The 25,166-nt window shown below is 36.5% G+C and overlaps 1 protein-coding gene and 1 long non-coding RNA gene across 3 annotated transcripts in view; one reads left to right on the plus strand and one right to left on the minus strand.

Annotated features, from left to right (window-relative positions):
* LOC113092993 (zinc finger protein 704-like) overlaps positions 1-23,974 on the minus strand; it is a 54,403-nt gene extending 30,429 nt beyond the window's left edge. Inside the window, exons 1-2 of one of the 2 annotated variants that reach the window (XM_026258807.1) lie at positions 23,552-23,970; positions 16,875-17,080 (exon numbers count right to left, since the gene is read on the minus strand). In XM_026258807.1, coding sequence (XP_026114592.1) covers positions 16,875-17,080; positions 23,552-23,743 — 398 coding nt within the window. In that variant the 5' untranslated portion in view covers positions 23,744-23,970. Of the gene's footprint in view, positions 1-16,874; positions 17,081-23,551 lie in introns of both variants that reach the window. The other variant, XM_026258806.1, reaches the window with a different exon arrangement.
* On the plus strand, positions 18,024-19,398 carry LOC113092995 (uncharacterized). The gene is made up of 2 exons (XR_003287685.1): positions 18,024-18,259; positions 19,012-19,398. It is a non-coding gene; the product is annotated as an uncharacterized LOC113092995 (long non-coding RNA).
* Positions 23,975-25,166: the final 1,192 nt, after the last annotated feature.

Genomic DNA, 25,166 nt, shown 5'->3' on the forward strand with positions numbered 1-25,166 from the left:
TCTGTGATGTTGTTGTCATTCTGCTGCACATATTCTCCCAGCTGCGGCTTTAGCAACATATTCGACGGCCTCAGAGGCAACTGTGTAATAAGCCGTCTCTGACTTTCTCGTTTCCATCTGAGGGTGAAGGGGAAACCCCACATCGGCTGTTGTTGAGAGTGTGTGTTTGTGTGAACTCCTTTCACTACCTTTGAGGGCCAAATGAAGAGACTAAATCAATATTTCTATATATTATTATATATGTATAATATATATATATACTGTATATATATATATAAATTTAAAGTCAATAGCGTTCTACACGTTTCGATGTGAGTTCGAATGTGAGTGTTGCAGTACAGTTATTTCTCATCGTAAGCTGTTTCAAGTTGTGAGTGTTGCTAATTTGTTATAGCTTGCTGTCAGTATGTTGTTCGGGTGTTGTGGTCGAATGTGTTTTAGAGCTGCTAAAGGTGCTCCAAGTTGTTGTTATCATGTTGCTAGGGTGTTTTTGAGGTTTTGAGGAAGTGGTAGGGATGCACCGAAATGGAAATTCTTGTCCGAAGCCGGAACCAAACAAAACGAAACACTGGGCAGAAGGCCGAATATGTTTGTTTGTTTTTTTGCAAAAATTCTATAGGCAAAATGTGTTGTTTATATCCTGCTTTTCAAAGAAAAAATCAATAAAATGAAAAAATATATATATAACACTGAACATTTTAGCACATTTTAGAAGACATTATACCAACAAAGCACGATTTTACTTAAAATTACTAAGTCAGTAAAATAATATTTTTTAGCCATTAGACCCCCTTCTTGAATCAGGCTTTTTTTTTTTTTTACTGTAAAAATAAAAGCAGCCTTGCTGTGCAGAAGAGACTTCGTTTAAAACATTAGAAAAAATTGCAGATCCCAGTTTGAACACTATGTGTAAATGTTGTAATAAATGTATTAACATAGCTGTTGTAATTATTATTATCATTATCATTGTCTTACTTTTTTTATTTCATTTTTATAGAACAGTAAAATTATTAAACAGAAAGAGCTTTTTTTTGCTGTTCACTGCTAAATTTAAAAATGGGAAAATATAAGTGAACCGGATAGACCAAAATACATCTACTCATAATAAGAAACACAGTTGTGTTCTGTATTGCAATTTTAGTATCTGACCACAATGAAAATGACCCTTTTTAATCCATCCATATGGGAATAATGTGAACGTCTAATTCTGCTTTTAAATGTGTATTTGGGGCCCAGCTTAGCATCCCCAGCCAGCACAGCTCAAGTGTGTAAACACAGTACAGAAATAAATAGTCATGAACATATCTGAGACGAAACAGCTGAACTAATCAAACAAACAGGCCTTAAGCAAACCTCACCGACCACTTCCCGCAGAGAGAGAGAGAGAGAGAACAGGGTGCTTTCAGCTACAGGGCCAATGTCTGCAACAGAGCATTTTGTTTCTTTGTCTAAACGGTTTCAGCTAAAAACCCTGTTTATTCCCAGGGTAAAATTTGAATTTCAGTCCCAGATTCTCAAAGTAATGTCAGGCTCTTGGAACTTACCTTCTATCCACACGACAGAGAGAAAAGCAGTGATTTTTTTTGTGAATATAGCAAATAATAATGCATAATAATGTATATATATATTTATGTATAATACAATAGCCTTCTAGTGAAATTTTAAAGTCCCTCTGCATTTTATCCCTTATTTTTGATAATTAAAATGATCAAATCAAACCTTTTTTTCCCCACGAACATGAATTCTTTATGTCTTAAAATGTCTTGAATGTAACTCTACACCCTTACTTGATTTAGTATACGCAGATCCATGAAAATGTTATCTAATCCTATTTATAAATTTATTTAATTTAAATTTATTCCACAGCAGCTCAGACCTGCTCCACTTTCACTTAGTTAACTGAAGTAAATAAGACACAATGGCAAGTGGCACTATTGGATGATGGTTTTGAAAGAGTGAATCTGTGAGTGGATTTATTCAAATTCTGAATGGAATATATATATATTTATATATATATATATATATATATAGAGAAGAGAGAGAGAGAGAGAGAGAGAGAGAGAGAGAAAAGAGAAAGAGAGAGAGAGCCTAAAAAGCTTTTGAAAAGCGCTTTCTTTATAATCACTGAAAAGCTGTCACTCTTCTTAGTTGATCGCGATCTCATAAAGTTCCGTTATAATCAATGAAACTCTACACTGCACAATTAATCTCTTATATATTTCCCGCCTACACTTTGTTATAATGAAAGGATTCTGCGTTTTGAGCGATTGAGTGGATTCTGACCAACTTAAACACCTCTGATTGGCCATTGCTAAGGATTTAACAATTAACTGCGAGCCGGCTGAAAATCGGTTCACATATTTGACGATTCAAATCGGTTGAGATGCTAAACAAATCGCGATTCAATTAGAGGTAGAAGTTTATATGAATGGATGTCTGCGGGGAACTAACTGTCTTTAGAAAAGTATTTTTATTGGTATTTTTTATTTTCATCTTACCTCTGTATAATGCAAATTTAAATTCAAAAGTCCAGCGCTGCTTCGTTTACAGCAGAAACCAAGGAAACGCTTTAAGCGCCACCTGCTGGCAGAGAGTGAATCTGTGTCTCATTCAGCTCGTCCGCTGAAGGTTCATCCAGATATTAGTATGGTAAAAATTGTATAGTTTCACAAAACTGAAGTCAAATCATTAAGTTTTTGCTTCAACATTTTGAAATTATACCATCTAATTAAAATTAAAGAAATGCTAATGTTGCATGTATGCAAAATCTTTGTTTGGATCATGATTAACATGCAATTTACATTATATTTAATTTCCGTCATTTAGCAGACGCTTTTATCCAAAGTGACTTACAGAAGAGGACAGAAGAAGCAATCAAAACCAACAAAAGAGCAATAATATGCAAGTGCTATATTAGTATAGTATTAGTTATATTTCAATATCACAAAGAAACGTACAGTGTTTTGTCCAAGCAACAACAGAAGGACACATTTAATTCATAATTTGAATATCATTTAGTTAAAAAATAAAAACAAATGGTGTATCGAATCGAATTGTGAAATCAAAATCTTGAACCGAATCGTGAGTTGAGTGAATCGTTACATCACTAGCCCTTGCATTGATGAAATCGGCAGATATGACTAATATTGGCTACATTACTCAATGCTGCAAAACCACGTTATAAATAGAAACCTTTGACCAGGCATGAAAAGCCCCCCGCCCTGCAAGTAGATGCGACTGATTATTGTGACGGTAGGAAACAGGTGGTTCTACGCTGCATTTTTGGGACTGTCTACATTGCTATTTTAAGGAGAAAATGCTCAGTGATGGTGCTGACTGATGAATCTGCACATGGTTTGCCTTTAAGTATATATTAAAAACACCAGACAAACATGTCAAGAATGTTAAAAACTAGATTTTTTTTACCATAGGGGGTCTTTAAATATTTAAATGCTGTGCATTGCAATAACATATTCAAATACAAATGTCACCAAAGTAAAACATTGTTTATATCGGTTTTATCTAATGGGATGAAGTTCTCAGTCTGTTCCTCTCAGATCATATCCATCTCCATCCCTTTCCTTGAATGTTTGCGCAAGCATTTCAATGTCTTTGTTTTAATAAGAACAACTTTACAAACACCCCGAGGAAGACAAAGGTGACACTATTTATGGAGCACTTTGTTTATTTAGGTTTCTCCGATTGATCCAAGATCAGATAAATGTGAGAATGTGCTTCCTTTACAGACCGCGCAGAGAGAGAGAGACAGATGAGCTACAGTCTGACAGAAAGATTTCAGATTATTGATTTAATCTGTTTTCCTGTATTACATGCACTGAGCTTGCATGAATTAATACAATTATGTGTAACACTCAATATCCCATGCTGAAATTCAGTGCCTGATATAACATCAATAGTTGGCATCCTTGTCTGTATACAATTCTTCCAGGCACAATATTGCTATGCTATGCCTTAATGATTTCCCCCAACCCTTAATATATAATAATATTAAAACTGTAAACTACATTTATGTTGTTTAATATTTTAGTCTTTTTTTGCAGTATAACCAATGGAGTTTCTTATTGTTGTGCAGAGGTGTGTTGAACAGCGTGAACTGTTCATTTGAGATACACACCTTGGTGGTGAATTCACAGCCGTGTGTGAATCAAATGGTCAAAAAAGAATAACCTCACCCTGAACATCTATTTAAAAATGACATAAAAATAAAAAGGGGCCTTAAAACTTCAGATACCTGTGGCAGCAGGCCTGAGAACCAATGCTTGGTTTCTCCAGAGGGATATTTTAAATTCTTTTTTATTTCAAGCTACATGTAATATGCAGACTTTTCTCATTCTCTCTCTTTCTTTCACTTCCCTTCCCTCAATATATCCCTTCCTTCCTTGGACTACACAATTATGCTGAACTATACTCATGGTAAATACAGCTCTGCACTGAATATGAGCTCTAAAAACATCAACATGAAGGGCTTTTCTATGCACACAAATGCTAAGCTTTTCTGCCAATTGTTCGTTTGGATTCAGTTCACTGCAGAAAATTATTGCTTTAAATACTAGCAGTTAAACCAACAGGCATCCATGTGGATTTTTGTGGATTTTGCACTAAGATCTCATTCATTCATTTTATTCAAGAGTACACGAGCAAGAGAAAAGGGAACATTAAGCCGTTTTACTCACTACTCTGAAACAAACTGAAGAAAAGCACATAATACTTCTTGCAATCTAGAAGTCATATGAGGCTGCAGTGCATTGTATGAATGGATTTTATATAATGAACAGAAGTTTTGTGTTTATGAAGGTTATGTTATGTATAGTGCCAGTATGGCTGGAGCGATAAACTTCTCTTTGAATTTTGACTGACTGTACAGTATTGAGGGATTCATATAACAGTGAAGTTAGGCTTCTAAAGCTTCTTCTTTTATTATTACGATCTTTACATTCCAGAATCTGGGGACTTTTTCCCCAATGAAAAGCTACAGTACATGCAATGTACAAAACATATCAAACTAATATTATTATTATACAGTATGATGCATTATTATGTAATAAAGCCAATTAAAACTTAACCATTCAAATAGCTCATTACATTCTAGAAGAGATTAAACTTTTAAAATATGAAACTACTGATATCCGAAACTGAAAGACCAAAGCAGCTTTGAAGTTATTGCATAAAGTGTTATATAAATAAAATGGACCATCTGATTACATTCACTTATGACATAACTGGCTGTGTTTACATTAATATCCTGCCAAGACAAGCATTTCGACCGAGAAGTGCATTTAACCGTTCATGCACACAGCAGCTCTCACATGCAAGCAAGTACTCATGGGAGCTTAAAAACAGTGGCTTTTGTAAAAAAAAAAACTGCAAATAAAACAAAGATTATTGAAGTATATATTAAAAGAAAATTCTGTCTTTCTACTAAATTCCATGTTTAATTCAATCTGTTACTTTTCTTTGTAATTATTTCTTGCATTAACAGCAATTCCTGAATGAATTTCAAGTAAATCCTACACCATTTTTTTCCCCAGTGTACCAAAGTCAGGTGATACTATTACTGGTATTCTACAATTAGCACCAAAGTACCAGTACTTTTGACATCTTAAGTTCAGAGATGATCTGATTGGATCTGACCATGGTTGTGCTTGGCCCATAAATCAATCTTCTGGAGTTGGGTCAATGATTATTGCTCACTGCCTAATGTAAATCCAGACTGCTCTCTCACCCAATGTAATCCCCATTTTACTGCAGCAAATCAGATATCACAGTGCTGAATCAACAGTTCAGAGAAACCATGCTAATTTAATCAAATTTGCAGCATAGATGTGTTTCTTCAGTCCTTGCACAGTGTAATTTCACAATATCACACAGATGTGAAGTTAGCTGTGACACTAATTCATGCCATGTTGGAATGAAATGGTCTTGTGATGTGGTTACGTGATAATGGAATAGAGGCCAAAAAAATTAAGTGGCCAATCCACAAGTGAGCTTGTAGGTTTTAGTCAACACTAGATGATTTCAAGTAGTTCATTCATGGTTTGGTCCACCTACACAGACCTTGACCCTCAATCCAAGGCCCTGGGGTGCAAGTCACGCAGCAGTGTAGTCTAGTTTTGCTTCAGGTTTTTTTTTGGACCCTGTGGTTCAGGCGAGATGGCCGCGACTCAGCTTCTCTAAATCCACCACTCTGGGTGTGGCTGTAAATACCGCTAACGTTTTCTAGGAACTCAGCAGAGAGCTAGAGAGTGTATTTAAGAGTGTTTGTGTGCATAATGTAGTTTGCCGGGATCACAAGACAGCAGCCGAATGTTTAGAGCAAATGGGCACAGGCAGGAGATAAAGCAAACAGTGGAAGTGGAAACCAGTAAAACCACTCTGACTTGTTCCAAACTCGACAAAGGACCACAGTTTTAAAGGTGAGGGGGTCAGTGCTGAGTTATCGTAACAATGAGCATTCAATACTACCAGAAACAACATGAAGGAATATTCCAGCTTCAGTACAAGTCGAAACACTTTGTTAGTAAAAAACAAAGCAGAATAACCATTGGAACAAAGTTCATGTCAACTATTAGGCCTACTCAAGATAAAACTCAATCCTGAATTAACTTTGGGCATTGATCATGCAGAAACCATTACAGTGTAGATCTGAAACCATAAGAGAGCAGAAAATGGAGCGACACCTAAAATAAATGCAGTAAGATTATGTCAGTTTGTTTCCCTGATTTATATTGGCTTACTGTTAAAAATTATTTTTGAAAGCATAAATAATTTTACAAGGATCAAAGTAATCTTTGTGCAAGTGTGTGGGTTTTAATGAATGAGAGCGGTCTAAGACAACGCAAAGCAGACTTGATCCTGGAATGGGGCTCTCATATTGTGGGGATTTAGAGCTGGATCTGGTGCCATGACCCGGAGCAAAGAGCAGAGGCCACTGGGTCACTGCAGCAAAGACAGAGTTGAGGATAAAGCATAAAAATACTAAGATATAATCAATTTTCTACAATATTTGCCCAAGACTAAGCACATCAAAGAGCACATGATTTCCTGAGCGTCATGGAAAACCAAACTCAAATCGGCCGGGTTCTTTATGACGCTCTCGAGGTTTTGGAGAGGCTGTTGGAAGCATGACAGATTCATCTGTAAAAGGGAGAATTGAGAGAAAAAAAAGGAGAGATCTAGCTGTCTTTAGAAGTCAGAGTAGGCTGCCCTTTATTCCCAAGAAAAAGTTGAGAATTCTTCTGATTCTGTAAGATGTGGGTGTGTGAATGGTAAAGAAGAGAAAGGGCCTCAATGGTTCTTTTCTCTGGTTCCTGCATTTCTATTGAAGCCATCAACAACTCAAATGCCAAGAATCATCATGCAATGACAATTTACAGCTGGGCAGGGAGTGGTAAAATCTGTAAAGTTATCCACATGCACATAATAGACTCATTTCATAAGGATAAATATCAGTAAAATATGAGCAAAATAGCAAATTAAAACTATAAACAAGAAAGTATACAACATAGCTCGAAGCAGTACAGCAAGTAAAATATTTGATTAACTGGCTCTTCTTTTCCCTACAGACAAACAACAAGTCCACAACCAGCATTTCTCAACAAGAGTTCAGGTCTGGTATAAAAAAATATATATATTGTTGGTTATGTTGTTTTTTCTTGCATGTTTGCTGTCCGTGTGCGCTGGACGTACCATGCTGATGTCTGGAGTCAGAGCCGGCGTCTGGTGCTGAATTTATGTCTGCCCGAAATTTCACAATTGTGGCCACTGCCTCTTGTTGGATCATGAAAGCTTCAAAGCTGCTTTTGGTAAATTCAGCACCAAAAAACACTGCCTTAAAAGCACTGAGCGATTCCCTCAGGCATCATTTATTATGTAAGTATCCACTATTATATAAAAACAAACCGGGCGATCCAACGTAACAGAATAATAGGGATTTTTCAGATGGTCCAGCGGTTATTAAGCTAAAAGACTTGTGTGTGTGTGTGTGTGTGTGTGGTGCATTCATGCAATGAGGCCATTAAATAAATCACTTTTGTTGAACAAATATTTATTATTTTACTTTAGAATAAAAAGGGCTTGTTTTGATCCCTATCTTACTTAGACAGGAACTAAGGTTTAGACAATTTCCATGTTGTAGAGTATTGATGGTGAACTAAAACGATTTTCTGAATTTTCTGAATAAGTGCCACATATCACATTCTCTTGGGTCCTTCAGGAACTTTCCTATAGCTGTTAAATTGTGCTACTAACTGTAAAATACAGTATATAATAATATAACTTAACTTTTATTTTTTCCTGATTCAATGATAAGTAGACCGAATTCCTAGCTATTTGGTGGTTGTTTAACATTATCACATAGCCATAGAGGGGCCTGATGATGTCAGAGGTTAAGGAAAGATCAAGTTATGTATTTTTAATAAAGATTACAAAGATAAAATGCAAAAAAAAGTAAAAACCGCTGATTTGATTCAAACTGACTTCAAACAAGACCTAAATGTGGTATTTTCTCAGTACTAAAAAAACCCTTCATAAGATCATGTCAAAGGGAAAGAACTAAAAATATGTCGAGTCCTCAATCTTCTGTTTCTCTTTTCCATATGCGGAACAAAGCAGCCAATTTAACTGCAAGCATCTGAAGCGCGTCCCCTCAAATATCATCTGGAAGTTTTGGTTCCTCTCTTCAGTTTCATAGACACTCATCCTCTGCTCCAGAACATGAGCCATGATGAGCACGCCGACTTGCACTGTTATCTGTTGCAGCTTCTGATCATATCGACACAACGAGTCATAACAGAAGTTAATTACAGCAAACGTATCAAATTGAGGCACAAGGGCGTCTGTCGTTCTCAAGCGCTCACAGTTTCACCTTAAGCTCTGTGTGCTTGGGCAAGCCAAAGGAACGCTGCAGGTGAGTGATAGATGGAGAAAAGAATGCCTCCCACTCACTTTGGTTTGCTTCATATTAACGGCTTGCTGGCTGGCTGGCCAGACGTGAGATATGGGCTGTTTGACATGAACACGAGTCATTCCTGTGGCTCTTATACGAGGGGGCCTTGGACGCCATAGATTTTGAGAGCAGAGGTCATGACCCGATGAGAGGTTTCAGAGTGAGAAAGTCAGTAAGCTGGAAATACAGATGCTGTGACCTCTTCTGTAAACACTGCAAGTCAGTTTAACTCGGCTATTAGTTTGACTGATTATAAAGAAAGTAATTATTGTAGTTCATGTCTAAAAAACCACAACTGCACAATGTTACAGTCTTTCGTCTATAGTCTTCAGTCTGAGAATGCGTAACACCCTGTGTATTCAAATATTTTAAGAATACAGAACATTATAAATGTTTTGATCCATTTTATGCACCTTTGCTTAATATTAATGATTTTAAAGACATCTCAAACTTTTGAATGCTAGTATATATAAAAATGTTTTCTGAAAAAATATTCATACGTGTAACAGTATACAATATTGTTGTCACATGCATCCAGTCTATCACCTCAGAAATGTTTTAGTTTAGCATCTTTTGTATCCAATTTTATATATAAAAAAATTGCGGTTCAATCCAATAATTAATAAGTAAGGAAAAATATATCTGACATTACTTCTGATTAAAGTTGCATTGCATTTTGAGGGGATTATACAGGGGATTTTATGGGATTTTACAAGAATGTTATGGAATATACTGGATTTTTTTCTACAATACTGATGACAAACATTTGCAGTTTATTATACTTTAAAAACCACAATAAAACGTATAGCAGCATCACACTATATTTTCAATCAACTATGACTTGGGCCTATGACTGATAGAGGACAGACAATATGCAAAGTATTAGTTTCTTCTGCTGTAAAGGAATTATGCCATAACAGATGCACAGGGAGTCCATGAAGCATTGGTCTTTCTGAATGACATAAGATCGAGATGACCACATGACTGGACTTGTTCATATGAAACCTCAATTTGCTGACTTCACCTTTATCTTGGAGTTTATTTCAAAGGGGCCTTTCACACCGTACAGGACTAAATTACTGGGATGATTTTGCGTGAACTATTGCTGCGTTCAAGTCCTCCTGGGAAGTTCGTACATATGAGTTCGCAAGTCGTAAACATAACGTCGGATGCGTTCAAGTCAGTTTAGTCAGCACAAGATGGCGGTGTACCTTCTTTTAATAAATTACAAGAAAATACAACAGGGTTTGTTAACTCTGCTCATAGAAATGAAAGCAAGAATTGCATCAGGTGTGTTTTGCGTTTTAATTTTTTAAAAATAATATATGAAGCCACTTTAATCTGTATAACATACAAACTTATCAATTGTTATATTGCAATCCTGTCTATCAGTTTCAACTAAAAAAATGACCGTCAACAGCAGATGTTGCATCCATCGAGCCATCGATTCTGTCATGTTTCTCATTGACACGCCCCCAACTCGGAAACTCTGAGCTTAAATAAAATTTGGAGTTTCCCACTCATAATTACAACTTTGTGATGGCGTTCATGTGCATTTAACTCGTAAATACGATGTATCCAACATGCCTTGAACTAGGGGTGCACGATCATGATTTTTCATGGCCGATTCCGATACCGATTTTTTACAACCAAATTAGCCGATTCCGATATCGATTTCCGTTTTTTTTTTTTAACCAACAAACAAGAAAGAAGGAAAGTGTGCTTTAACAAGATGTTTATTTGGTATTTAATAGGCCAAACTGGCTTCTGGCTAAACAATAACTGTAACCATCTGAAATTAACGGCAGTAACTGCACAGTAAGTAGCCTGCATTCAGTACAAACATAGATGGTAGACATCAGCATTTAGCTTTTGTTTTTTAATTGGGTTGAAACTACATAGAACTGGCCTTAAATGAAAACATTAACTGTAACCAAGTGAAATTAAAGACAATAACTGTATAGTTCTATAATCCAAACAACAAAATCAACACACATTCAATAAGATGTATCTTAATCAGCATTCAGTATTTGTTTTAGTTTTTAAATTTTGTTTTAAAATAAAAAAAGGTCTTTACAAGTGAGACTAAATAAGTATGCTATATAAATACACTATTCCACAATGTTAAAATCAAATAATGTTGGTGCGAATAAAACAAAGATGCAAAGTGTTTCATTCATCCAATTAAAAAAATACATTAAATTAGGGTAATGATTCAAATCTATATTTTTTTACTTGAGCCAGTGAAAAATAAATAACTTATTGTCTCAATTAAAAAAAAATAGATGTGAATCATTACCCTAAAAAAAATTATTTTTTAATTTGTAACTTTTTTTCAGTGTGCTACAGTAGGTGATTTTTAAATCAAATTAAGTCTATGTAATTTTAAGGTAAAATACAAATAACCATCCTAATGCAGAACTGACGTTTACTTCTGGCTTTTCAAACATGTATGCAAGTTCTAATTTACAAAAAATAAAAATAAAAAAATAAATAAAAAATCAGTTTTGTCACAGTTTAGTTTGTTTCGTTTCTCATCCAACACATGAGAAGTTGATCTGAACATCGTGTTCAGGGCGTGGAACGGTACAGTTTACGCTCGCGCAGCTTTAGTGCGAGCAGAAAAGGGACTCTTATTTGTGCGCCAGTACACCAACGGCTGTTCGCTTCCTGCTATCTGTGCCTCAGACATAAAGCTCTGCATTTCCAGCACTGAACGGCTGCTCGTGTCCTGCGCACAGATTTCGAAATCCTTCCACACAAATGACATAGCGAATGATTACAATGTAGTATGTGCACACGGGCGCACTTCCGGAAAAATCGGCCGAAAAAAAGACAAAAAACGGCCGATTGCAGATCGCGTATTTTAAGTAAAAACCGGCCGGTTCCGATTTATGGTCAGTCAAAAGGTGCATCCCTACCTTGAACGCACCATATTTCCAAGTACCACTTAAAGAGTTGCATTCGCACTGACAGTGTGTACTAGGAAGTGACGTAAACCGGTCGACAGCAACATAATTTGTGCGCAGCGTTCAACAACATTAACGAAGAAAGAAGAATAACGTTAACAACAGGAGGATGGAGGACACTGTGATCGGAGCTGTGTTTTTGTTGTGTCTCGAGGGGTTTCATAATAATGTACATGGAATATCAACGTATACTTAAAGTGATTGAAAGAATGAAAAGGAGGATTAAGAATCTCCGACGACAATTTGAGTGTCCGTATATTCATCGCTGTTCATCATACTTGCGAAATAAGTTGACACAATGTTTACAGTATGTTACACAGCGTTTTAAATAGTGTTGGTTGAGAACATTTTCAAACACATTTGGCCAATCAATGTCTACTTACGTCACAGGTAGCACCAGTCATGCTGGTTAGACCCTGCTCCAGAGTAGGAGCTAATTTGGTTCTCGAAAAAGACAGTCCGGTACTAAAATCGCACCTAGTTACTTCGGTACGAAAACAACCTAAAGTGGGTAGTTCAACAATTAGTTCTGGTACTATGAAAAGGTTCCTGCGATGTTAAAGGCCCTAAAGGCTCGCACAAGAAGATACAAGACAAGTTCAAAAAGCCAGGGTTTCAATCTGTTGGACTTCCACCTTGGCTTTTGTCTCTCGGTTTACTTTAGATAAACGCTGACAAGAGAAGAATAGATTCAAAAGTTGACATGCTGCCAGTGTGACCCATTAGCCACAGTGAAAAGCAGTGACTTTTTTCAGATTTGTCAGGCAAGCCTAGGCATGTCAATGAAAGACTAATGTGTGTAGAGCTACTCAAGAAGTGTATGGTCACCACCAGTCCTTAACTTCTGAACACATGTGAGTGCAAACACACTAAATTACTGAAGTATTAGCTTAGTGTGTCACATACAGTAATGTATGAATCAATAATGCCCCAGAAATGAATAGTGAGGGCCCCCAGGCATAATTTCTCCCACTCAATTCAAATGCAATCTTGCCTCTATGACCGAGAATAGTGGCAGTGCTTCACGTTAACAATGTCTGATTCTCCAAGTACTAGTCTAGATGGCATCACGTTTGCAAAAAGGTGTTGCAGTTCCTGTACTCAATAGAAATACCTCAACATGAGCACAATGCATACTGACTGCACTTTGTGTACAATACAATATAGCCAGTTTAAAACTGTGTGTAACTAACAGAGATTTAATTCAATGGCCAAAAATGAAAAAGCATGTATTACAGTTAATTACATTAATGGGCAAATTTCCTCATATTTGAAAAAGAAATAGCTGGCTCTACTACTGCTGTAGTATTTTGCATAATTTTAAAAGCAAAAGTATTTATCATTATTTTTATTAATGCATGATATTGTTAGATAAGTGGCATTTGTTACTTCTTTTTGATCTTCTTCTTTTTTTTTTCTTTTTTTTTTTTGCTTGATTAAAACCATTGTAGACAATGAACTAACATTTAATATTAATATGCATATTATAATGATAACTAAAAGTGTACATTTATGACGAGTAATTTATTTCTGTCTAGCTTTGGACCATAAAACCCTAAGATACATGCCAGGCACATTTAAACACACATAAAAGACAGCAATGTGACAGATGTACAGCAGAGACAGAGCGCCGCAGGTGAATAAAAGACTCATGGAGGGGTCATAAAATACGACAGGCAAAGCTTGTGTTGGATTTATCTGACAAACAGTGACTGCAGTGTAGAGAAAACCCATTTGCCTTCATATCTGAGAGTTTTGCATAAATTTACAAACCCTTAGGGAGCATGAGATCCAGGTTATCATTTAAAATTAAAATCTAGTCCACATTGATAATGTAGAAAGAAACACGAAGCAACAACTGTAGCTTCAGAGTTATTGCTACAATACTTTTTTTACTGACAGAGTGGCGCAATAAATCCCTTTAGACAAATTTTTAAAAATCAGAAATGTAAATTAAAAGGTAACTAGTTTAATACGCAGAGTTTGTGGTGCTTAACACTGCTCTGTTTGTTTAATTATCTCGACAAGCCTGACATAGTAACAGCTTAACCAATGGCACACGTTTGGGGCGGGGCTGTCTCTTTAGCTAACCAATGGCAGACAGGGGGTGTGTTCAGGTAGCTTGCTCGGAAACAACTATAGCTGCATCCAAATTGATGCAATATACGCTATGCACTTATACACTTTGTACTTATGCAATAACTATTCAACCATGTAGAGTTTGAATTATAAAAATGGATTACTTCGCTTCATCATTAAAGCTGTGACAGCTGGTGCATGAAGTGTCCAACATTACACACTTCATTTTTTCAGTTATTTACATGCATCATCTGTGTATTTAAAGTGCACTTTTTCTTTTTGAAATGTTCAGTGTGAACGCACTACTCGCACTATTTATGATACAAAACAACATAGAATAGTGCATAAGTGTGCGATTTGGGAAAAACCTTATACCAACATCTACTGAGTCATAAATTCAAGTCATAAATTCGGTGAGCATTGTAAAAGCCTTATTGTAAATAAAGTCAAAGAAATTTGCCTGAACTTGCTGTATCCGCACATTGAGTTAAACACACACAAATACATTGTCAATTCATACTATGAAAAACATCCCACAAACACACACATTGGTTCGAAACTGACATTTACCACTGCTGATTATGGTTCACATCCAAAAATGGATTACATGTCTCCTAAACAACTTTCAGCCCTACGATTCAGTCTCATTTAATAATCAACCTGGTCTGGAATGGTAATGTGTCCTTGAACAGCACAGTTCACCCAAAATCCAAAACTTGTTTGCTTTACTCTCTTCTTTTTTACTCACATGAGGACAGATAAACAGCAAAAAAAGACAGAGACAGAATGCTACATCTGATCAGACATTCCTCATAAAAACGCCAAAAAGGAAGGTTGCATAAACAGAGGCTGAGCGCTGACCAAGCAGCCTGTCTGTCTCCTCCAAGCCATCCTGTGCCATTACATTATTACTATCAGCCTGTGGTATGCTGAGGGTCACGGCAGAGGTGAAAAAGCCACTGGCTGCCAGACACTCAATGTAACTTCTGTTCTAAGAATGTTTTAGGAACTTAAAGGGAGGGTCTAATGCTATTTCATGCATTCTGAGTTACTTACACTGTTAAAGAGTTGGATTCTCGTGCGAAATATGGCCATAGTTTAAAAAAACGAGTTGGACATATGAGTCTTTCTGTGCCAAGTACAAGTATGGGTTTGAGTAAGTTTTTTTTCGAGCATGGCCCTTTATGATGTCATGAAAGGTGGAATTCCTTTTATGGGTCTTGTCCTGGAAGAGTGGCACACATAAACCAGATCGAAGGCAAGAGCAGCCCATTAGCGTGCTTGATTTGGGTTTCAGCAGTCATCAGAAGCACTGCACAGGACTTGCTCGAGAAGAATGTCTCCAAAGAAGCGTGTTTTTGGTTTTAAGGGAAAGATAACCTTTTCAGCTTCCCAAAGAACAAAGCGTAACGTGAACACTGAAGCTTCGCAAGTGTGTTTGTTTGTTCCCATCACTTCAGTGACAAATGTTTTATAAACCAGGCCCAATTCGACGCTGGATGTGCACAGCTCTTTAGCTCCGCCCCCGGCACGCCTCCAGGAGCTCAGCTGTTGTCTGAGAGAATCGTAAAACTGTTATCTTTCTTTTATAAATCTGATAAAACTAAAGACTCTTCTGAGATATGAAGATGCAATATTACTCAAAATTAACATGAGATTGGCAGAAACTGTGTGTGTTGTGTCCCCTTTAAATTGATGCAGTTCACCAAAAAGGCTTGTAAGCAGTTGAATGCAAGCGAGCCGAATCACAGTTTAACCAATGAACAGATTAAAACATGTCTGATCAAGCAACACTTCATTCAACTTTTAAACAGAATGAGCCATTAAACCTAGAAAAAATCTTGACAATCAAATCAGTGGGAGTTCCAGTGAGATCTATGACTTTTTTAAGGCATGCCTTTAATGTTTCCCTCAGGCCTGGTTTGCAAGAATTCAACACAGATTAACTTACTCTACTGCATATGAATAACTTTAACAAACTATACAGCCATTCAAACATTTGGACACACTTACTCATTAATGCATTGGTGGACTTTTTCAGTCTTCGTTAAAGCATTATAAGCCAAGAACCAAAGGTAAAACACAGCATTTCAAACTTACATCCGAAGCAAAAATCTATTCGAAAATCAAACAAAAAGATAAAGGTACAAGACTGTACTTAACAGCTTTAGTAAAGGAAAGAACTACAGTCCCATGAAGTACTGCGAATAACAATCGATTTAAAAATGGAGAAACTATTGGAAAACTATTAATTTAAAGGTTGTTGATTATACCAAAAGAAAATGTATTTTAAGTCTATTGCAAATGTGCTTATATATACAATATACTACTCTTCAGGTGTATTGACAGTATAGCTTTTCCCTGCAGAGCTTTTTTTTGGCACAATCTGTGGGTCAAGACTCTCTGATTGGTGGTACAGCATCATGGGTAATGTAGTTTTTCACCACAAATTCAGCTGTAAAATACAATTATTATAAACATAAGTTGAAATAATGCAAACGAATGGCTTCAACAAAAGCATATACCATCAATCAACAGTAGGTCTGTCTCAAAAAGCTTTACGAGTTATTGTTAAAAATCAATTTCCCTCTGCAGAAAATGAAATTGTTTTATCTTCCAATTTCCGACTGCACTTTCTGAAATAATAGAAAAGTCATCACAACTACTAAATAACCTAAAAGTTTTGAAAGTATGAAGTTATGTACTAACTTCGCAATCTGGGAATGAGATGAGACTTCGTAAAAGTGCTCAAACTTTTGACTGGTAGAGTATTTGCATACAACAGACACTGAATGCTTATGCATTAATAGAACTACTATATCAGTGATGGGATGAGTTTGGCGACGACTATCAGAACTGACCTGTCATGTGGGACGGGGATGATGGAGGACGTGTGCGGGTGCGGTGTGTCGGGAGATGGCTCCCCTGGCCCTCTCAGTGGGCTCCAGGCCTCCATGTGGATTTGGTCTTGTAGCCTGAAGCCATTCAGGATCAGGCGATGAGCAGTGCAGCTGTGTTTAAGGACCCTACCCGAGCTCTGTTCGTCCTCCTCTCTGCCACATGCAAACTAAAAAACAAAAAAACAAAAGAGACATATCATTTAGCTTTATCAGTTATGACGTGTGTCCAAAGGGGAAATGAAACAAAAATAAAATTATATTTGGTTTTAGCTGCATAGTAATATTTTTTTGGAATCATTATTTATGATAGTTGTTCATAGATCTAAGGAAAATGTTTGACAAGCACAGTTTTCTCTCCATGTTGACCTCTTAAAACCGAAAGATGGAACTGGACATGCTGAAGGGCCCTTCTTTTAAAAGCCAAATGTGAATCATGATTTGCTACTGCTAATTAATAAGAGGTGATATTAGAGACACTCTTTCTGGAGAACAATTCACTGGAATTTTTTTTACATAATTTGAATAGTCTGAGATCCTGAGTCATAATACTTTTGATTCCAATTTCCAATTTCCAACTAAAACCAAAAAAAAAATTATATTTATATATATATATATATATATATATATATATATATATATATATATATATATATATAAATATAAACTGATGTTAATATACATGCGCACATGCACACAGATACATATAACTAATATATATATATACAGTACAGACCAAAAGTTTGGACACACCTTCTCATTCAAAGAGTTTTCTTTATTTTCATGACTATGTAAATTGTAGAGTCACACTGAAGGCATCAAGGGCTATTTGACCAAGAAGGAGAGTGATGGGGTGCTGCGCCAGATGACCTGGCCTCCACAGTCACCGGACCTGAACCCAATCGAGATGGTTTAGGGGTGAGCTGGACCGCAGACAGAAGGTAAAAGGGCCAACAAGTGCTAAGCATCTCTCGGGGAACTCCTTCAAGACTGTTGAAGACCATTTCAGGTGACTACCTCTTGAAGCTCATCAAGAGAAAGCCAAGAGTGTGCAAAGCAGTAATCAAAGCAAAAGGTGGCTACTTTGAAGAACCTACAATATGATATATTTTCAGTTGTTTCACACTTTTTTGTTATGTTCCAGTAGCTCAATTGGTAGAGCATTGCGCTATCAAGGAGAGGCATCCAGCTGCAGCCCCGCAGACTCACTTCTTGCTAGACACCAGTGGCTGGACACCAGTGGATGGACAGCAGACGTCATTTCCGTATCGTCATTCACTTTTCAAATTGACGTTATTTCCGTATCGTCTTTCACTTTTCAATTTTAACGTGCCATATAGATGTCAGCGGTAAGAAAAAATAATAAACTGTTGATGATTTATAGGTCATGTCAGAATTCAAATGCACAAACTAGCTAGTTAAAAAAAAACGTCTTGTTTTCAAGGTACTGTGTCGTGTTTTTTAAAGGTATAAGTGAACTCTTGTGTGCCTCAATTCTAGAGCTAACGTTAGGTTGCTACAATAGATTTTCCAATTAAATCGTTCTTTGAGTTGTATGATTTAATATTGTAAACATGTTTTTTATTCACTTGGATGTGTGAAGATTGTACCCAGTTAACGAGATCTCATAGAACAGTCTTGGTAGAGAATAGTCTAAAATGCTAGGTTGTCTATGCACACGAGAGTTTGCTAGCTAACTAAGTTTTTTTTTTTTAGTTGAAGTAGTACTTTTCCCTATGCAGGTGTAAATGCCTGATGTTTAATATGTTTATGATGATGTTTAAAGCGCTTTGGTGGCCATGGGTCTGTTGAAAGCGCTATATAGCCTAAATGCAGTCCATTTACCATTTTACATATTTTGTATAGGAGAATGTTGACATTTATATAAGTTTTTTTGTTTTGTTTTGTTACCACACTATTTTTTACAGTCCATCTACCACACACAACTTTTCACCTACATTATCAGTTCCTTTTTTTTTTTTTTTAAGTTATTAATTGGATTTTTGTAAACTCTTATGAATTATAAGGTACTACCGGTATTTCATATGTGTCACTATACTTATTACGTAAACAATCTATTAATACTACCCTCTTCTTTTAGGCAAATCGCATTAGTGTGCGTAAAGGGACGGAGCTACCACCAATACAGAAATACACAGAGTCTGCAGCCGGTATCACTGCCCGCTGTGCAATTCAAACACAGTGGGGTACTGTGGAAACAGAAGACGTGGAGACCTGCGAGGGTTTTATACCCTGAATTTCATGAGCATTGCCCAGACTGCCAGTTTTAGGGGGCAGGAATGAGGTGTGGTGTGCACAGTGTGCAATCATTTATTTGGAACTGTTCATGTTTTATTTTCTCTTGCAATAGGGACTTCCCCCACAACCTTAAGGAGCCTGACTGTGGCATCTTCATTCTGATGGTCAGATTTGACAAATTTTACTAATTAGATTGTGTAATTTCCAATAAATATTGCAAAACCATGAAGTGTTTATTTGATCTGGATTGTTTGGTAAATTGTCTGATCATGTGAATCTACGTATATTTTAAAAACAGAAGTGGTTACATTTACAAAAAATAAATAAAAAATAAGGATTGAATATCCAAATGGGCAAGCTAAAAAAACTGTGGTCAATTAACATGTACAAGTCTGTTGTATTGACAAAACGTTATAGTCCATTGATCTAGGCTGAATTTAAGTCATAAAAAATGATCTGAACAATATATATTTTCATGGTGGTTCTTGTGAATGCAGTTTGCATGAATTATTGATGTTATAATATTAAGTGTATTATTGAGAATTGTTTTATGTAAAGAGATATGATAAATATAATATTTCAATTTGCACACAGTTTTTATATTATATATTTTAAGTCATAAAAGTAAAATGACAATACGGAAAAGACGTGTGCAATTAAGCCTGCAAAGAATGCTGTCTATCCACTGGTGAAAACAGAAAATAAATATGCTGTCTATCTATTAGGGGTGTAACGATACGCGTATTCGTATTGAACCGTTCGGTACGACGCTTTCGGTTCGGTACGCGGTACGCATTATGTATACCGAACGGTTCGTTGGAGTAATTAATTATATTTGAAAAAAAAAAAAAAAAAAGAGAGAGAGAGAAATATAATGATATGCGTTCAACAAGGTAGCCCAATAACCCAAACAACGTAACAGGCAACGCCCCTGACACTCCCGAAGAAGAAAAAAACACCATCTTATATGTTTATGTTAGGCTACTCAGCAGGCGCTCGCTCACTCAGCACGCGCTGAAGGCTCGTTGCAAAATAGCCAATGCGTTTAACAGACTAGAAATGAGAAGATCCCCCAATAACCAACAGGTCTGGTGTTTGGGTGCACTTTGGATTCCCTTTAAGCTATAATGGTCATGGCAAGAGAGTGGTGGATAAAAAAACAACGGTATGTCGCATCTGCAACATGACAGGGTACACCAGCGGGAATAAAAAAAAAAAAAAAAAAAAAAAAAAACCAGCGGGAATATCTGGGATATATGCGTCAGTACTATCTGGGAAAAGACGAAAAAAAGGAGAAACATGCATGCAGCAAACTATCCCTGCAGCATTTAGACACTATAGCTTACAGGGAATCCAACCCAAACACCAGACCTGTTGGTTATTTTAGGATCTTATATTTCTGGTCTGTTAAAGGCATTCCACATTTTGCAACGAGCCTTCAGCGCGTGCTGAGTGAGCGAGCGCCTTAGGGGCCGTTCACATATCGTGCCTAAAAACGCATGGAAAACGCTAAGCGCGTCTTTCTCCTCCTTTCCAAAGCGCTCGGGCAGAAGCGCTCATGAGGCGTCTGTCTTTGCTAAGCAACAATGACGTGCTCTCTCCATGAGACGCGGAAATTTCAGCGAAGGATAAATGGATTTGCAGTTCTAAAAATCGCTTGCAGTAGCTCTGCTACTGAATTTATTTCAAAATTGCAATCCATATACAACTATGATCAGCTGATCCTTCATCTTGGCTGAGCTCTCAACGTTGTTACGGGAAAGGATGAAGCTGATTGGTTGGTTCTTGTCACATGACCCGCGGTGCGCTTGCGGCATTCTGAAAAGTTGAGATGTTTTTACATTTTGCTGTATCTAAAACGTATCGAACCGAACCGAACCGTGACATCAGTGTATCGTATCGAACCGAACCGTGAATTTTGTGAACCGTTACACCCCTACTATCTATAGGTGAAAATATAAAATAAATATGCTGTCCATCCAGAGGTGAAAATATAAAATAAATATACTGTCTATCCAGAGGTGAAAATATAAAATAAATATGCTGTCTATCCAGAGGTGAAAATATAAAATAAATATGCTGTCTATCCAGAGGTGAAAATATAAAATAAATATGCTGTCCATCCAGAGGTGAAAATATAAAATAAATATACTGTCTATCCAGAGGTGAAAATATAAAATAAATATGCTGTCTATCCAGAGGTGAAAATATAAAATAAATATACTGTCTATCCAGAGGTGAAAATATAAAATAAATATACTGTCCATCCAGAGGTGAAAATATAAAATAAATATGCTGTCCATCCAGAGGTGAAAATATAAAATAAATATACTGTCCATCCAGAGGTGAAAATATAAAATAAATATGCTGTCTATCCAGAGGTGAAAATATAAAATAAATATACTGTCTATCCAGAGGTGAAAATATAAAATAAATATGCTGTCTATCCAGAGGTGAAAATATAAAATAAATATATGTCAATCCAGAGGTGAAAATATAAAATAAATATACTGTCTATCCAGAGGTGAAAATATAAAATAAATGTCCATCCAGAGGTGAAAATATAAAATAAATATATGTCAATCCAGAGGTGAAAATATAAAATAAATATATGTCTATCCAGAGGTGAAAATATAAAATAAATATGCTGTCTATCCAGAGGTGAAAATATAAAATAAATATATGTCAATCCAGAGGTGAAAATATAAAATAAATATATGTCAATCCAGAGGTGAAAATAAGAAATAAAATTGCTGTCCATCGAGTGGTGAAAACGGAAATTAGCGGCGAAACGGAAATGACGTAGGCGGTCTATCCACTGGTGTCCAGCCAGTGGTGTCTAGCCGGAGGTGAGTCTGCGGGGCTGCAGCTGGATGCTATTGCTATCAAGTGCAAGGATGGGGGTTCGATTCCCCGGGAACACATGATAAGAAAAAATTTATATCCTGAATGCACTGTAACTCGCTTTGGACAAAAGCGTCTGCTAATCGCATTACTTTTAAATGTAATATATAATTCCACATGTGTTAATTCATAGTTTTGATGCCTTCAGTGTGAATCTACAATTTTCATAGTCATGAAAATAAAGAAAACTCTTTGAATGAGAAGGTGTGTCCAAACTTTTGGTCTGTACTGAATAATGACAAAAAAAAAAAAACACCACAAAATGACTACAACTGGACTAAAAACAAGTAAAAACAAGGATAATATATAACGGGAAATATAATAATAAAACATAATAAATAAATTATTATTTATATATGAATAATACATTAACATTATTATATGAACATCAATTTTAGCCCTCAATAACTGCAGATTTTTGAGACCTTTGGAATCACAAAATCTGTTTATTTAAGCCACTGCTCAAACCTGATGAATGTATGCTCAAACCTAACAAACATGGACTAAAAGCATCAAAACTTCAATTTTGATTGCTCTTTATCTAAAATCTAGGGTCAAAGATTAAATTTGACATTTAGTATAACGGTCTATACCAGCTTACTATCCTTCTCATTCCTGATTTACCATATTAAATAATGAGTTATTACTCATTTTTACTATACTTACCTCTAATAACAAGTACTATTTTCACTTAAAGAATAAACAAACAGAAATGCAAAATATGTAGTACTTCCTGATAGCTTAAATGGGATTGAATAAATGCACGGCAACGCACGCCCCCAAAACTGCTCATGCATGTGTTTACAGTGCACAGACAGCGTTGTGTCGCGTTGACTGCGCTGCGGCCCACAGCGCACCAGATACAGCGCGCGTGCTCGCGGAAGGGGGCGTGTCGCGCTCATACACGCTCCTCAACAACATGCTTCTGAAGGATCTGAACCACGCTTATGGTTACTTCACCCATAAACGATGCATGTACCGACTGTCAGTATAATAATAACAAACCACGACGTAAGTCACATATGGAAACACTCGTTTTTAATCAGAAAATATCCTAGAAAGCCATCACAAGAGGAGAAGCTGAACGGCGTTGCTGTAAAAACAACCCCTTCCGCCGGCTTCAGCTCACGGTAGATACAGCATGGGGGAGGGGAGAATCGCTTAAATGTACCAACCCCCTGCTTTTTTTTTTTTTTTTTTTTTTTTTATAAACTTTGAACATGCAAGTTAAGTCGCCATCTTAAACTACGTGCAACGTAGACGACCGTGTAACTGCAACGATTAAACGAGATTGCATTTAATCCACAAGCAATTTCTCCATGCAGACTTGAGTTTTAATCGAAATGCATAGCTGACGTAGTACGACTGCAGCGTTATTGTCGATCTGACTTTTATTTTATACATGCAAGATAAATAAAAAATGCACATAAATAAATAATAATAGGAAGAAAAGTCTTAAATTAAAACGCATCACTTACCTTCTTATGGATGTAGTGCCTCTCTTTCGTTGGGGTATAATAATGTCCATTTGTAGAGATTTCCTTGCCAAAGTTCGTTAAAGCAGCTACGTGCAGTGCGTTTGTTTTGAGCGATCTCCCAGTGACGGGCTCGCCCCCTTCACGCGTGATGTCTCCGGCTCGAGGCTGCTCGAGGAGCCGCTTGGAACTCATTCTAACCTGGATCAAATGTGACTAAAGCAAAATCACCAGCGCTCGGTAGATTTTAGTGCTGAGCGGGATAAGATGCATTTAATAGTATTGAGAGACTACGACTCCCTACCGAGAGTGTATTTCACTACGGACTCTAAAAGCAGCCGGTAAAAATGGATAAAAATGATTGTTTTGCTTTTCTCTCTCGCAGAGCCTGACACCACGCCCACTCTATCCTGCGCGTGCAGCCAGGCGAGATTCGCTCGGCCCCGCCCCTCATTGATTCTGATTGGCCCTCGACATACATAAACATTCTATTTAGGCACGCGGCCATCGCAGATCTTCAGCTGATTGGTCGTTCGGGAAACGTCGGAATGGTTTTTTTTCTTGAGTTTAGGAGGTGTGTCTCCATGGTTTGCCGGCCGGTACAGACAGAGAGAGGATGAGAGAAAAAAAACACCGGTAAAAATTGACGCACTTTCTAAAACGAATATATTCTCAGCTTGAATGTCTCTTTACGGCGAAACAAATCAATAAAAACACAACTTGTGGAGCCCATATGAACACAAACATGACTGAGAAATACTTTTAATGAGCATTCATGCGAGTTTCCCTGCTGAAAAAAAAAAAAAAAAAAAAACCCCATCTCAAACCAGCCTGAACAGGTTTGCTGGTTTTAGTTGGCCGGTCAGCTTTAAAAGGGGTTTCAGGCATTTTCAGCCAGTCAGACTGGGAGATCAGCAACAGCTGTCCAGTCCGGGAGACCACCCTAAACCTGCCAAGACCAGCAAAGTTTAGAAAAAAAAAAACAAAAAAAAAAACTTTTTTTCAGCATAGTTTTCGAGACCTCCATCCTATATGCATTTCTCACATAAAATGTTAATATGTAAAGCAAAGAGATTGACGTTGATTTGATTCACATTTTGTGGATCTTCTAGAAATGTGTGTATTTGTGAAATAGATAATCATTTAATACAAATTTTAAATGTTTAAAACTAAACTGTATTCTCTGACCTTATAAACGAATTACTATCAAAGCCTGTGTCCAGTACATAAAATAAAAATAAAACAGGTAATTGAGACTTTTTATCTCACAGTTCTGAGCTTTTTCACGCAATTCTAAGTTTATATCTCACAATTGTGTAAAAAGAAAAAAAAAAATCTGAATTCCAAGATATAAACTCTAAGAGTTCTGACTTTTTCCCCTCAGCAACTTCAAAAAAAAAAAACAAAAAAAAAATCACAACAAAATTAAAAAGGTACATTTTTATCTCACATTTCTGAGTTGCAATGTTAAATAGTGACATAAAAATACACTCTTTTTATTATTTGTATTAACTCTCTTGCTAATTTTATTTAATTTGTCATTTGTTGGCTGAAGCAGGCTTTAACTAAAGCCTTTTAAAATTCTAATTCTTCAATAAACATAAATATGCATGCTAAA

The sequence above is a fragment of the Carassius auratus genome, unplaced genomic scaffold, assembly GCF_003368295.1.
Source record: "Carassius auratus strain Wakin unplaced genomic scaffold, ASM336829v1 scaf_tig00214826, whole genome shotgun sequence".
Lineage (NCBI taxonomy): Eukaryota > Metazoa > Chordata > Actinopteri > Cypriniformes > Cyprinidae > Carassius > Carassius auratus.